General features: G+C 48.1%; 3 protein-coding genes across 3 annotated transcripts; 2 read left to right on the top strand and 1 right to left on the bottom strand.

Annotated features, from left to right (window-relative positions):
• Positions 1-1,309: 1,309 nt before the first annotated feature.
• Positions 1,310-7,113, top strand: BHQ10_002875 (uncharacterized protein; the record flags this gene model as incomplete). Its single annotated transcript, XM_040875068.1, has 8 exons — positions 1,310-3,682; positions 3,736-3,976; positions 4,037-4,088; positions 4,921-5,061; positions 5,118-5,252; positions 5,302-5,767; positions 5,824-6,399; positions 6,448-7,113. 8 exons carry the CDS (start codon positions 1,310-1,312, stop codon positions 7,111-7,113), a joined length of 4,650 nt encoding a protein of 1,549 aa, XP_040731379.1.
• Positions 7,114-8,552: 1,439 nt separating this feature from the next.
• BHQ10_002874 (uncharacterized protein) lies at positions 8,553-9,948 on the top strand (the record flags this gene model as incomplete). The annotated part of the gene is made up of 4 exons (XM_040875067.1): positions 8,553-8,633; positions 8,690-9,199; positions 9,251-9,571; positions 9,625-9,948. The coding sequence occupies 4 exons, from the start codon at positions 8,553-8,555 to the stop codon at positions 9,946-9,948; spliced, it is 1,236 nt and encodes a 411-aa protein (XP_040731378.1).
• Positions 9,949-11,577: 1,629 nt separating this feature from the next.
• On the bottom strand, positions 11,578-12,434 carry BHQ10_002873 (uncharacterized protein; the record flags this gene model as incomplete). Its single annotated transcript, XM_040875066.1, has 4 exons — positions 11,578-11,924; positions 12,067-12,082; positions 12,135-12,319; positions 12,377-12,434. The coding sequence occupies 4 exons, from the start codon at positions 12,432-12,434 to the stop codon at positions 11,578-11,580; spliced, it is 606 nt and encodes a 201-aa protein (XP_040731377.1).
• Positions 12,435-13,323: the final 889 nt, after the last annotated feature.

Here is a 13,323-nt window from a genome sequence, read left to right as displayed (position 1 = left end):
CCAGCCTGACTTTTAACGAGCATTGTTTTGTTTCCTTACTTGGTGCCAGAAAAAGAAGTATCGGGTTGTTTGAGAGCGCGCTGCAAAGAACTAAGTCTTTGCACGACTCGCACGACCTCATCTTGCAAATAAGTTATGACCTAGAGTACTTCTCGGTTTTCAGTATCAAGTGCATACCGTCATGATCCTCCTCAACCTCACCCATACCCACGCTATTATTATCACATCTCCACGATTCCTGTCGATAATCACATTCCCGCAAGTCGCCATATATCCCGGTTCAGAACGGCAGCTTGGGATCAGAGTGAAGAAAATCGTGGTTCTCCCTCCAAACCACTCAACCCTTGTACATGATACTTTTGGCGAATGTTTGTGATTCTGTTCCCCGTTTGTTTATTTGTTTTTCTTGCCTTGCGCTTTTGGCTCTATGCAAATCCTAATGAGATAACCTGGCGGATGCAAAATTTCGCGCTATGATTTCGTTCGATATGGCTTCTATGGCTTCAGACTTTTCTCCGTTGTAAATTTACTGGTGGTCCTTCGTACTCAGAAGATGTCCACAATCAGTAGTTAGCTTAGCGGTGGATAGCTAGCACCTGAAGATCCCGATGTAATCAGCTAAGTAGGTACGTCAGAACCGTTCCTGTCCTGGTGCTACGTACATCTCCGAAGGTCGGAGCACACAGAACCCACCATCATACGGTCTACAACGTATACGTACTCGACTTCAGACATGATATACGTATGTACTGAAAACAATCTTTCTTCGAGGATATCGCGAATACATTTCTGGAGTTGTCCATAATGTCGAACATTGAAGAAAAAATAATATGTTGATGGGGGATAAGTACGCCCGTCAATGTCTGTATGACAAGTACCTAATTCTAGTATATACAATCGAGCTATAAATACCACCAAACAAGAAGAAAAAAATGCTACGTATTGATCAAAGACTCAAACAATAATCAATCAGATAAGATCTTTGCCTCAAAAGACTCGACTAGACGAACTTAGTGTGGAAAAAAGAAAGACAGGAAAAATTCATCAAGGCGAAGTGACTCCACCACACTCCACAAAGAATGACTCCGACACCGCCCAGGCTAACCACCTAAACAAGCCTAGCCATTTTTCACCTTCTTCCCTTGCCAAACCACAAGAGGGACATCCGTCAGAAAAATCCCTCTGTGCGCCGTTTATTCATACCCAATTGATCGTTTCGCCGTCGAAGTCGAGTATTTAATTCGCGTCAGAGCCATCGCCTTTTACAACATTTTCTAGCAAAGCTGCCGCATGACTTGGTGCTAACACGATGCTTGCTATCCGTCCTGCTGTGCGGAGGGCCATTGTGACTCAATCACGCCGTGCTATCTCCGCACCGCAGGCACTGGCACTGGGAGCTCGTCGCCCTGCTCGCCTTACAACTACGACCACGAAATATGGCGGGTATTCACAATGCCGTTCTTACTCTCGTCCTGCAGATCCTCAATTCTCGACCCGTTCGACCGTGGTGCAGTTGTTGAGCAACATCGGCTCTAAGCGCGAAGTCCAGCAGTACCTCTCCCATTTCACTTCAGTCTCTTCTCAGCAATTCGCTGTTATCAAGGTCGGCGGCGCTATCATCACCGAGCACCTGCAGACTTTGTCCTCCGCTCTTGCTTTCCTCAACCATGTCGGTCTTTACCCGGTCGTTGTCCACGGTGCCGGTCCCCAGTTGAACAAGATGTTGGAGGATGCCGGTGTTGAGCCCCAATTCGAAGATGGCATTCGTGTCACTGATGGCAAGACCTTGGCTTTGGCTAGAAAGCTCTTCTTGGAGGAGAATTTAAAGTTGGTGGAGGAATTGGAGAATATGGGCGTCCGTGCTCGTCCTATCACCACCGGCGTTTTCTCGGCAGATTACCTCGACAAGGAAAAATACAACTTGGTTGGCAAGATCAACAGTGTGGACAAGAAGCCTATCGAGGCTGCCATTGAAGCAGGATGTCTGCCTATCCTGACCTCAATGGCTGAGACCCCCGAGGGTCAGGTTCTCAACGTCAATGCTGACGTTGCTGCTGGCGAACTCGCCCGCGCTTTGCAGCCCCTCAAGATTGTCTACCTTGCTGAGAAGGGAGGTCTGTTCAACGGTGACACTGGTGAGAAAATTTCCGTCATCAACTTAGACGAGGAATACGACCATCTCATGACACAGTGGTGGGTTCGACATGGTACACGCCTCAAGATCAAGGAAATGAAGGAGCTTCTCTCCGACCTTCCTCGCACATCCAGTGTTGCTATCATCCACCCAGCGGACCTTCAGAAGGAACTGTTCACCGACTCTGGAGCCGGTACCATGATTCGACGAGGTAACAAGGTTCACATCAAGTCTTCCCTCTCCGAATTTGAAGATCTTGCTGCCCTCAAAGACGTGTTGATCCGCGAACGTGAAGGCCTAGACGCCAAGGCTACTGTCGATCGCTACGTCGAAGGCCTCAAGGACCGCCCTTTCAAGGCCTACTTCGATGAACCCATGGATGCTCTGGCCGTTGTCCTTCCTCAGCAAGACTCTGCCTTTGCGCATCTCGCTACCTTCACCATCACCAAGGCTGGCTGGCTTACAAATGTTGCCGACAATGTGTTCACCAGCATCAAGAAAGACTTCCCCAAGCTTGTATGGACTGTGAAGGCCGATGACGAGAACCTTACGTGGTTCTTTGACAAGGCAGATGGCAGCCTTTCCCGGGAGGGTGATGTCCTTTTCTGGTACGGGCTGGAAGATGGCGATGAAGTCAAGCAATTGGTTCTCGAGTTCACCAAAAACGGCCGTCAGATGTTCGGTGACTACAACCTTGAGGCTAGATTGCAACGTGCTGCTCAAGCTGCTCTGAACATCGGCAAGAATGGCCAGCAGAAGCGCTCTTACTCGACTCTTCGCACCAACGCTCTCCAGTCGTTCCGTAGCGGAAGCCAAGGTATCAGTGGTCGACGATCATACAGCACCAACCCCAACCCTCCTCTTGGAGAGAAGAACGTTTCTAATAACCGCCCCTCCAAAGTTGCTCTGATCGGTGCTCGAGGATACACTGGTCAAGCACTGATCAACCTCATCAACGCTCACCCTAACATGGACTTGCGCCATGTTTCTTCTCGTGAGCTCGCTGGTAAGAAGCTCGAAGGCTACGACAAGCGGGAAATCATCTATGAGAATCTAAGCCCCGATGATGTACGCCGAATGGCTTCAAATGGCGACATTGACTGCTGGGTCATGGCTCTTCCCAATGGTGTCTGCAAGCCTTTCGTCGATGCAGTTGACCAGGGAGCTGACAAGGGCGGTTTGATTGTCGACCTCAGCGCCGACTACCGCTTCGACCCATCCTGGACCTACGGTCTCCCTGAACTAGTCAACCGATCTGCTATTGCTCGCGCAACCCGCATTGCCAACCCTGGATGCTACGCCACTGCTGCCCAGATTGGTATCGCGCCTTTGGTGCCTCACTTGGCTGGACAGCCAACCGTCTTTGGTGTTTCTGGTTATTCAGGAGCTGGCACCAAGCCTAGCCCCAAGAACGACGTCAACGTGTTGACCAACAACATTGTTCCTTACAGCTTGACGGACCATATCCATGAGCGGGAAATTAGCGCTCAACTCGGAACCAGCGTCGCCTTCATTCCCCACGTCGCTGTCTGGTTCCAAGGTATTCACGTAAGTTTTCCTACTACCGCTGATGTCATTCATATCTGTTAACCTTCTCAAAGCACACCATCAGCCTTCCTCTCAAGGAAGAAATGTCATCTCGAGATATCCGCAACCTGTACCAGGATCGTTATGCTGGCGAGAAACTGGTCAAAATCGTGGGTGAACCACCTCTCGTCAAGGACATTGCTGGTCGTCACGGTGTCGAGATTGGTGGATTCGCTGTGCACTCGAGCGGTAAGCGGGTTGTCATCTGTGCAACCATCGACAACCTTCTCAAGGGAGCTGCCACACAATGTCTTCGTAAGTTTTGGTCTGACAAAGCTGGCTGAACTCAGCAACTGACGTGATCCCTCTCAACAGAAAACATGAACCTCGCGCTTGGCTACTCCGAGTATGAGGGCATCCCACTCGAGTAAGCGTCTCCTGATCTCGTCAGAGGTTAACGATATGTGCGATAGAGTTGTTTGGTCTCGCGAGAAATCCTAAAAGAAAAAAGAAAATCCGTTGTGTTCTTATGAACGTATTTTATTGTCAACATACCCGGGTATATAGTGTCATATTGTTATTGAATGGAGCTTGTGAAATGTTCAACATGGCGTGTAAGGTTCTGCTTTTGATATCATGATGGTCAGCGACTTCCTCGTCTTCCAATCATCCGCCTTGGTCGCTCCTTCCTCCATCCAAACAGTCCCGGGCGCAACTTCCTCTGGTGTCCTTCCAGGCCAGGTGACCTCCTTTCTTTTCTTCCTCCTTCTCCTTTTTTTTCTCCTCCTTCCTCTTCATCCATACTATCCGCCTATCCCACCACGAGAGCCACGGTGTAGACTTCCTTCGTGTCTGCAAACCGTGTCTCAGGAGGCCCACAAATCTAGATTCGAACTGTGCCATATAGATCTGATTCTCTCTCGCTCTATTTTGCGATCTTTATTGCTGTGTACGCGAACGAACAGAGTTCATCAGGCTACGTCCTGCAGACATCGAGATGTTTTATAGTCACGAAAGTAAGCTTCATACTAGTCATGCAATGTCCCTCTTTCTCGACATACACGCACTTCAGCAAGAGCTAACCGCTTGTTCTCACCTTCCTTCAAACCACAGTCCTCACGTCCCAGAGACATGGTGTTGCTACAGTGTGGTGAGTTTGGGCAGACGCGGTCCTTCCCTAGAGTCCTCGTTTCTTTCTCTTTACTCCCCCTATCCCCTTCTTTTGCCTCGACTTTCAACTGAACTCCTCCCCTATATAGGCTTGTTGCCACGTTGGGCCACAATAGCACGTCTAAGAAAATCAACAGAAAAGCCATTTTGAACGTGGATGTCCGCCGAGCGTGTGACACCATCATGAGTCCCGAAGCTCCCATGGCCTTGCGACTTCAAGGAAACCTTCTGTAAGTGTCATATCTGAATATTGACCAACCATCGATCTCGTTAACATTTCACACAGATATGGCGTCGCCAAGGTGTACAGCCGCCAGTGTGTGTACACACTCGCTGACGTCCAAGCCATGCTCGACAAGATGAAGACTGTACTTAAAGTTGTTCACGGTAGAGGCTTGCAGGCAGACGCTGGCAAAGCAAGGTATGCCATGCCCATTTTCTGTTCTTGCCTGAAGCTAACGATTTATAAGACCAGAGGAACTAATCGTGCCCTACGATCCAGCTTTCATCCCTGACTTCACATTTCCTAGTATCGACCTTGAATTGCTCAATGCTCTTCAATCAGTTGCTCCTTCAAAATCAAAGCTCGACTCCAGCCTGCTCTCCTCCAACATGAGTAACTCATCTCACTCTCAGCTCGAGCTCATTACCCTTCCTCAACTGGATGTAGATGCGTCCAACACCATTCTTGCTGAGTTTGGTGGATTTTCTTCCGCTAGCGGCAATACTCACTTTCCAGAAAATCACAATCTTTTTGAACGGCTCGATTTGGGTGGAGAAGAACAGGGACTTCTTCTACAACCTGACTTTGACTTTGACGAGGACGGCAATATCGTGGATCTTGTTATGACAGGTGCTGCTGCTATGCCGCCTGCGACGCCCGTGAGAAGCAGAGTGAGCCACGAAAAGATCAACGACATCCTTCAGGATCCACAGGTAAAAATCTCCTGGGTGTCTAGAGTCACACTATATCAGCTCACACTTAATTGCAGGATCTTGAAATAATGGTCATCACTCCCGTGATGAATGCTCTTAACGATGCTCAAAGCGATGCCCAAGATTACCAACAACCATCTCCAACCTGGGGCCGTCTTCCTGATCCTGACTACGTCAACGACACTTCGGGAGAAAATGTTGTTTCCAATCGGAAGCACCGCTCGCCTAAGACAATGAAAGTGGACATAGTGACCCAGATCAGTCGCGACGAACTGCTACAGTGGGATCGCGATTACTTGGATATCATGTCTCGTCTTAATGTACAGAGGGCTAATGCGAAGGGCCAAGCGCAAGCTAGAAAGAATGCAGCATCCTGGGTTGCTGGGCACGGCATTGGCTCCGTGGGAATGAGCATTGGTAACCACGGTTTTGCCCATCCCTGGGAGTCATTCTGCGGTGCTTCACTTCTTGCTACGCTCTCAGATGAACCGCTAGTAAACGAAAAGCCTCGCAAGCGCAGTTCAAACCCCGAGGAAGATGATGAAGGCCACGGCAGAAACGTACGTCGAAGGGTTTCAGACGATGGTGTTGAAGTTGGCTTGACTCGCCCGTATGAGAGTCGCATGCAAGAGGTTCGTAATGCAAGTGCTTTTATATATACAACTCTAACGTTATCTCAGGATGTAGAACTTGGTCTCAATGCTCCGCCCTCTCTTCCCGACGACGCCTCATCCCAAATGCCCTGGAATATCACGGCTTCGCTGCAGGGATCAGTTGCGGACTCCTCGAGTGTACCCCGTCCATTTGATGGGTTTGATCGGTTTGATCTCTCATCTCGACGATACGATCGCGGCTTGGGTAGACCAGGTAGTCGCTTCTCTAGCGCAAGTCCACTAGCGAGACGAGGTCTTCCTCAGGATCTATTCGGTCATGATAGCCTCAGCAGCCTATCGCTCAGAGACTTTGGGGATTTTCATGATGATGACCTTGGTGATTTACTTCACGGGGCTGGTTCTGATAGTTTCGCCGAGCTGAATGGCAATGCGTTCGAGAGCCAAATCACGTTAGCCAGTCTGGACAACAACGACAGGAACTTCCTAAACTTTTTGCAGATACGTGTGCAGAATTCTAAGGATGGAAAAGGATCGCCTGGTATCCAGAAGATAGCATTCTCCGAATTGCTGCCAGCAACCTCGACTTCTCGCGCTGTGGTAACGCAAGCCCTGTTGCATGTGCTGACCCTTGCGACCAAGGACGTTATTCAAGTTTCACAGGGCAAACGTTGTAAGAGAGCGCCATACACTATCGAAGATCTCGACGAAATTCGCCTCAGTATCAGAAAGTAGTCTGATGTAGCGGTTGATATTTCCCACTACTATCGATTATCGAACTTTGAAACATGTCACTAAAACTGCAGAAATAGATTTATCGAACCGACTTGACGAAACAAGATGCACTGATTTATCGATGAGAAGAGCTGCGACAAGGCATATACAACCGCAGATGCTCTAAAACTTTATATTTCGATTTGACATTTCATCGATGAAGAATCTAGCTGAATCTTTATTTATTTTTATCTATCCTGAATTTGTTAATTCGGCGATAGTAATTCAAGATGGAACTAGTTAATACTTATTTTAGTTATGTATGTAATACCTGATCTCGTCACGGTTATTCATCAAACGGTCCCGCGTAACTATGGTTTATGACGGGATAACAGTACGAAAATCGAGAAATCAAACAGTACCGCTAAGAACGATATGCGACTTTAAATAGATCGGTCCTTATTTCAACGACAGTTGTGATTTCGACTGTAACGATACTACGCGACTGTAAATACTTGGTTCAACTTCCGTAGCCCTCCAACTCATGAATTGACCGTAGCGATATATGCCAACACGATCATGTCCATTCGTTGCTCGGTCTGAATCAGAGATACACTCGGGCGCCCCAGCCGACAAATCAGATAGCCCATTTACAGCACAGCCTTTCCGGGGCTGCGCTGTACTCGCTCGGTGCTCACAAAAGCAAACAAACTGCGAAAGCATCAAATCGCCGAGCGATCGGTAGGATCCTTGCCGCGGTACGCACGCTCAGTGATCGCTGAGTCGTTGGAGCGGGATTTGAAGGATCTGACCGTTCAGGCTGATTGATGTATACGAAGATTTATTTAGGTTACAACACGTAGTCACTTTACTTCGGATGTATGAAATTGACTCATATCATGACATCAAATCCAGTACATGACACGAGGATGGGCTCGGATCGATAATTGTCAGACAGAGCATATGATACGTGCGATACGTACGGTCAGCCGGATTCGCCCATTGTAACCACGTATTCGTAATCCACTGGAGCGACACCGTAAGACAGACATGACAGTAAGACAGCCCCGAAGACCAATCAGCGCCCGTGGTCAGACAGTCTTGGCGTTATTACTGCTCCGTAATAACCGTGTTGGTACGTGTTTCTGTTTCGGGACTCGTGGGGGGCAGCGCACCAAGCCAGGCAGTCACGGGTCACAAATACGCCGACCGCGCCCGGTTTTGTTCCAGTATTTTCCACCTCTTTTCAATTTTTTTCTTTCGCGTTTTCTTTCCCAACCTTCTCTTTCTGCTTTACGCACTTTACACGGCTTCTTATAATTTATTCGTCTTCTTTGTAGTTACAGATCGCACTGTCGAGTCTGTGAACACAAATACAATACTTTTCTCGACTTTTTCCGGCCCAAAACACGAAGATTCGACTCTTTTCAGTGCGACACGCAAAATAACAGCACAAAACAATGGGTCGTACAGTCGATCAGGAGGTGCATGCAGCGTTCGTCGAGTTTCGCGCTAAGGAAGACGACAAGGCACGTGACCCTGTATCTTGGTAATACAGCAACACAACATCAATACTGACTGAATAAAATACATACAGTGTCTCTCCGTACAATGTATCTACTGCCAACAGATCCGCGCCAAAAATACTTCGCGTCAAAAACAACATTTGCTTGAGTGTCCCGGTCTTCGAGGTCACCCATCTGCCCCTCAACCTCAAGCAACCGCAACTGGCCCCAACGGTATCGGCGGCGCTAATGGCTATTCATCCACTCCAAATGGCCCTTCCGGCGGCGCCGGAGGTGCCGGCCCTGGCCCATCTAACGCTCAGCTCGGCACTCCCAATGGAGGCATGATGTCGAATGGTGTCAATCCTCATGCTACACCAATTCAAACACCACTACAGAACTTGACAAATCGTCCCTCATTGCCTGCGCCTGGAACTTCGCAAGGCGCTGGTCCTTCTTCTACTCCTCTGTCACATCAGCAACGCAGTCATTCCACTCCCAAGCCCAAACAGAATCGTCAAAGTACCTCTGCTCTCCCTGCTCCACCACTTGATGATGTTCACGCTGCCTTTGTGGAGTTCCGCGCGAAAGAAGAAGACAAAGTGAGTTTCCTTTTCTCCACTTTGTGTTGTGCAACTTACTCACAAGTATAGTGCTTGTCTGTGCAATGTATCTATTGCCAACAAGTGCGCGCGAAGAACACAAGCCGTCAACGCCAACATTTGCTCGAGTGCCCAACGTACTTGAACGTTATGAAAGATTCCATCCCTGCAAACAACCTGCTTCACACTTTCCCTGAGGGCGATATTGCGCGATCTCTGCAGATTCCTGTTCCCAGTATTGAGCTCGATTTCCGCATGAGCATCAAATTGAACCCCAAAGTCAGCGTTGGTAGTGGACTGTGGGGTGGACGCGATTGGGTCTCGTTCCTTGGTGGTCAGTGGGCTGGTCGATGGGGTAAGGGCATTATTCTGGTACGTATAATTCGCGTCTGCTCGTCGTTAACATCCACTAACGCGTTATACAGCCCGGTGGTCAAGATTCTCAGGTTACTGTCAAAGAAATGGCCACATCATTAAGCGCCAACTATGTCCTTCAATCATCCGACGAACCACCAGCATACATCATCGTCAAGGCCCAGGGCTGGTTAACCGGTGCCAAGGACGTTCTTGAGAAGCTCCAAGACCCCAATCACGCAGACACCATCAACCCTACCTCTTACAAGTACCGCCTCAACCTGTCCATGGAAAGCGGTGATGAGCGCTACGCCTTCGTCAACACTGGCATGTGGGTTGGCTCCGGTTGCCGTCGCGGCCACGAAGTCATCCTCGACGCTTTCCGTCTCAACTAAGCCTCACGAGTGAGGAGATCCACGACATTTCAAATCTCTTCTTCTCTTTTATCTTCTCTATGACGTTGAGCCTCGACTTCTTCAGATATAGTTTACGTCTCACGATGGGTTTTCTCTTCTTATTTTGCTGCTTATTGTTTTCCAACGGTGCAATACGGAGAAATGGTACAAGTGGATTCTGGGGTTTCTTGTTATTTCATTATTATACTTTTTTCTATTTTTCTCGTTTCCTGCTTGAAGTTGTGCGCTACATTGCAGACTTTATTCTATTGATTTATGATCTATGGTTGAAGGGGTGAAGGGATGGAAAGGGGTTAGTGGGTAGAGTGGAATTGTGAATTTTTTATAATCTCTTTTCTCGTCTTCCTGGAGGCTGGATATTTTCCGAATACGCGCTTGTCTTTTCAATACGGAAGTTGAGCTGCGAAATAATCGGCTTTCTGACATGCGCATATACTCAGTAGACAGTAGTACTTTGTTGTGAGAGAACTATGTACGGTATCAATAAAGATTACAACACATTGACTTGGTACAAATAAACAAAAATCGTATCGTGGTGGGGTCAAAGTTACCAAGTACACGTGTATCAATCGACTCGCATGCAAAGAGCGTGGTAATATATAGTCAAGCTTGTCCGTATGTAAAGTAACTTTTAACTTTGGTTTACCCAATTTTTATTACGACGTTGTGTTCCAGCCGAACTATATGTAGGTAAATAAGTATGTATGTATTTCTTATGAATTCAATACATGTATTAGCCACTAGATGTTTCGAATCTGCTAACTAACTCCTGATTATTGTTCGCACTTAAATTGAATATGTGACTAGCATTCCAAAGGTCAGTCAGGTTCAACTACGGCATGATCGATTCAAGCTGGAACTACCATCCCATCAGCCCAGAAATCGCTTCTAGCAGAATACATCCTCTTCGAACGATCATCATTGACCGAAAGCGCACGAATAAGCTGCCCTCTACCAAATATTTCCCTATTCCATCCACGAACTACCTCAATCCCATGCCCACGGTCGCGAAGCTGATCTAATACCTACGGATCGAATCCTTCTTCTACATACACCATCCTCGCATTAGTCTTGGAGGAAGGATGTCCCTTAGACCCGATACAAATCCGCAGCGCATCAAGCGCCTACTGCGGATTCATTCCAAAAACGGGTATGTTCATGAGCAACTGCAGATGGCTCAGTGGCTGGATGAAGCCGCCCAAAAAAATCAAAAATCAACGACAGCAATTCATCCACCGGATCAGAAGCCATGGCCGGAATGATGGTATGAAAAGGCCGTTTCCCCGGCGCAAGGGCATTGGAATGGTTGCGCTGTAGCGAGAAATTCGCGCCTCGACTCTGAACCGTGAATCCGCAGCCGTGTGGGATCATGCCTGTGCCGAAACCATGGTGATTACTGTTTACGAAGGAGGCTACATTGCCGTGCTTGTCGGCGACAGAGAAGTAGACTGTATCTCAGGACTTGAACGCGGGGCTGTCGCCGTGGTTGATGCGACGTGAAGCAATTAGAGGGTTGAAGTGTTCTCCGGCGCTCTGAGTCAAGCACGTCCGACTCAGGAGATCAGGCAGATGATTCGAACCGAGGTTATCAGGGTCTACAACCCACCATCATGCATCCGAGAAGGCGATGCGAAACACCTTAATAAGAGCAAGAGCGTGGATGTACTCTGCTGAAATGTGTCTCAGACTCGAAATGCAAGTAATCTGGTTCGTTCTCTCGATTTCCTTCAACAGAACAAGAGCCATGAGCGCGACGATTCTCTGACCATTGGGCGGATGCTCCCATACGTCGACCATGTCATTGAAGCGGATGCAGATGGGATCAGGTGTTGTACTACCCTTCTCGACATGTAACGCCAGATCCCCGACGGAAAGTAACCCGCCTCGCTCGTGTACTGCTTCGACTATAGGGTGCACAATCGGGCCGTTGTAGAACCCTTCTTTGCCATTTGTTACTGAAATAGTAGCAGGAGAACGAAAAGGCGCTTGCGAAAGCTCGCCAGAATAATATCACGAATTACTCTTTCCCGATTCCCTTGCTGACGTCGGCTTTCGAGCACCTATGGCAGGCGAGGTCATGACCAACCCCGAACTTACGATGACATTTCGAACCCTATTCAGTGACAACTAAACCTCAACTCATCTCTCTATCAGTGTGAACGTACCAATCGCGCCGAAACCTCACTAACCGTGAACCCCTCTTCACACAACTCAATCGCAGCCCTCAGAATCCGCTCCATCGTCAATTTCCCACTCCCAAACCTCTCAACCGTATTTACCCATCCAGCCGCTGCGCCGAGCGTAGTCACAGCGAGGACATGAGTCAATGGGATACTGCCGATTTGATCAGCTGGTATCTTCAGCGCATCTTAAGCAGTCTCCAGGGTGAGATCTAGTGGTGATCGACCGGAGCCATTGAGTACGTAGACATTCTCGTCGTTGGCGTGGTAGAAAAGGCAGGACATGTCGCCGCCGATGCCCGTCGAGCAGGGTTAGTGACATTGAGTGCTGCAGCGGTTCAACCAGGTCATTATGGTAAGTGTTGTGCTGGCAGGAAACAACCATCGAATTCGTACCGATTGCTACTGCAGCGTCCTGATAGGAACAAGTGCCTAATATCAGTAAAACCCCATGTCGATTAATGCATATGTTGTCTGACTTACGGTTCTATTCCATGCATTTGCCAGAATGCCTTGTTCCACAGTCGCAGCATGTACCTGTGAGCATGCCACCATACCATTCAGACTATGGACCACACTTCGCCGGCCGGCGAATTCTGTGGATGGCGTTTTCGAGATTGAAAATTCATGACTAAACCTATAAAAAGATGCGTAAGTAGATATGAAACGTGTTATATGTATAGAGTTTTCAATAATTGTATTTGTGTATTCATGTTGGAGTTTCATAGATAGGTATCTCTATCAAGTGTTCCAGTAAGTCCAAGCGGAATTTGACTAATATCTTGCCTACAGACTATATCGCTGATCTCTTAGAGTCATTTACCTCAAACCATATGTAGTATTAGTGCTTATGACTCCTCTGAAAGGCGCGTTCACCCCTGATTACACTCGTTGTATAATGGAGGTGCGGATGGCATTTGGACCAGAGCGGTCTAGGGCTCTCAAGTGGATGATCCCTCGAGAAGAGTGACAGCAGGAAGACTTGAAGGACGAGCCGCTTTCTACCTATCAGTAGGTACATAGCTAGCATTGATTGGATAGGTGTGTAGCACGATAGAGAATGTCAAGGTTCATAGGTGATATACATACTTGTGCCTATCAACGTACTCAAGTTGTGACTGCTATTATATAAGGATAATGCCTACATTGCATAATCACCATACTGATAATCGTA

Source organism: Talaromyces amestolkiae (assembly GCF_001896365.1).
Source record: "Talaromyces amestolkiae strain CIB chromosome Unknown scaffold4.1, whole genome shotgun sequence".
Taxonomy (NCBI): Eukaryota; Fungi; Ascomycota; class Eurotiomycetes; order Eurotiales; family Trichocomaceae; genus Talaromyces; species Talaromyces amestolkiae.
Note: the sequence above shows the minus strand (reverse complement) of the source record. Positions and strands in the feature narration are given on the sequence as shown.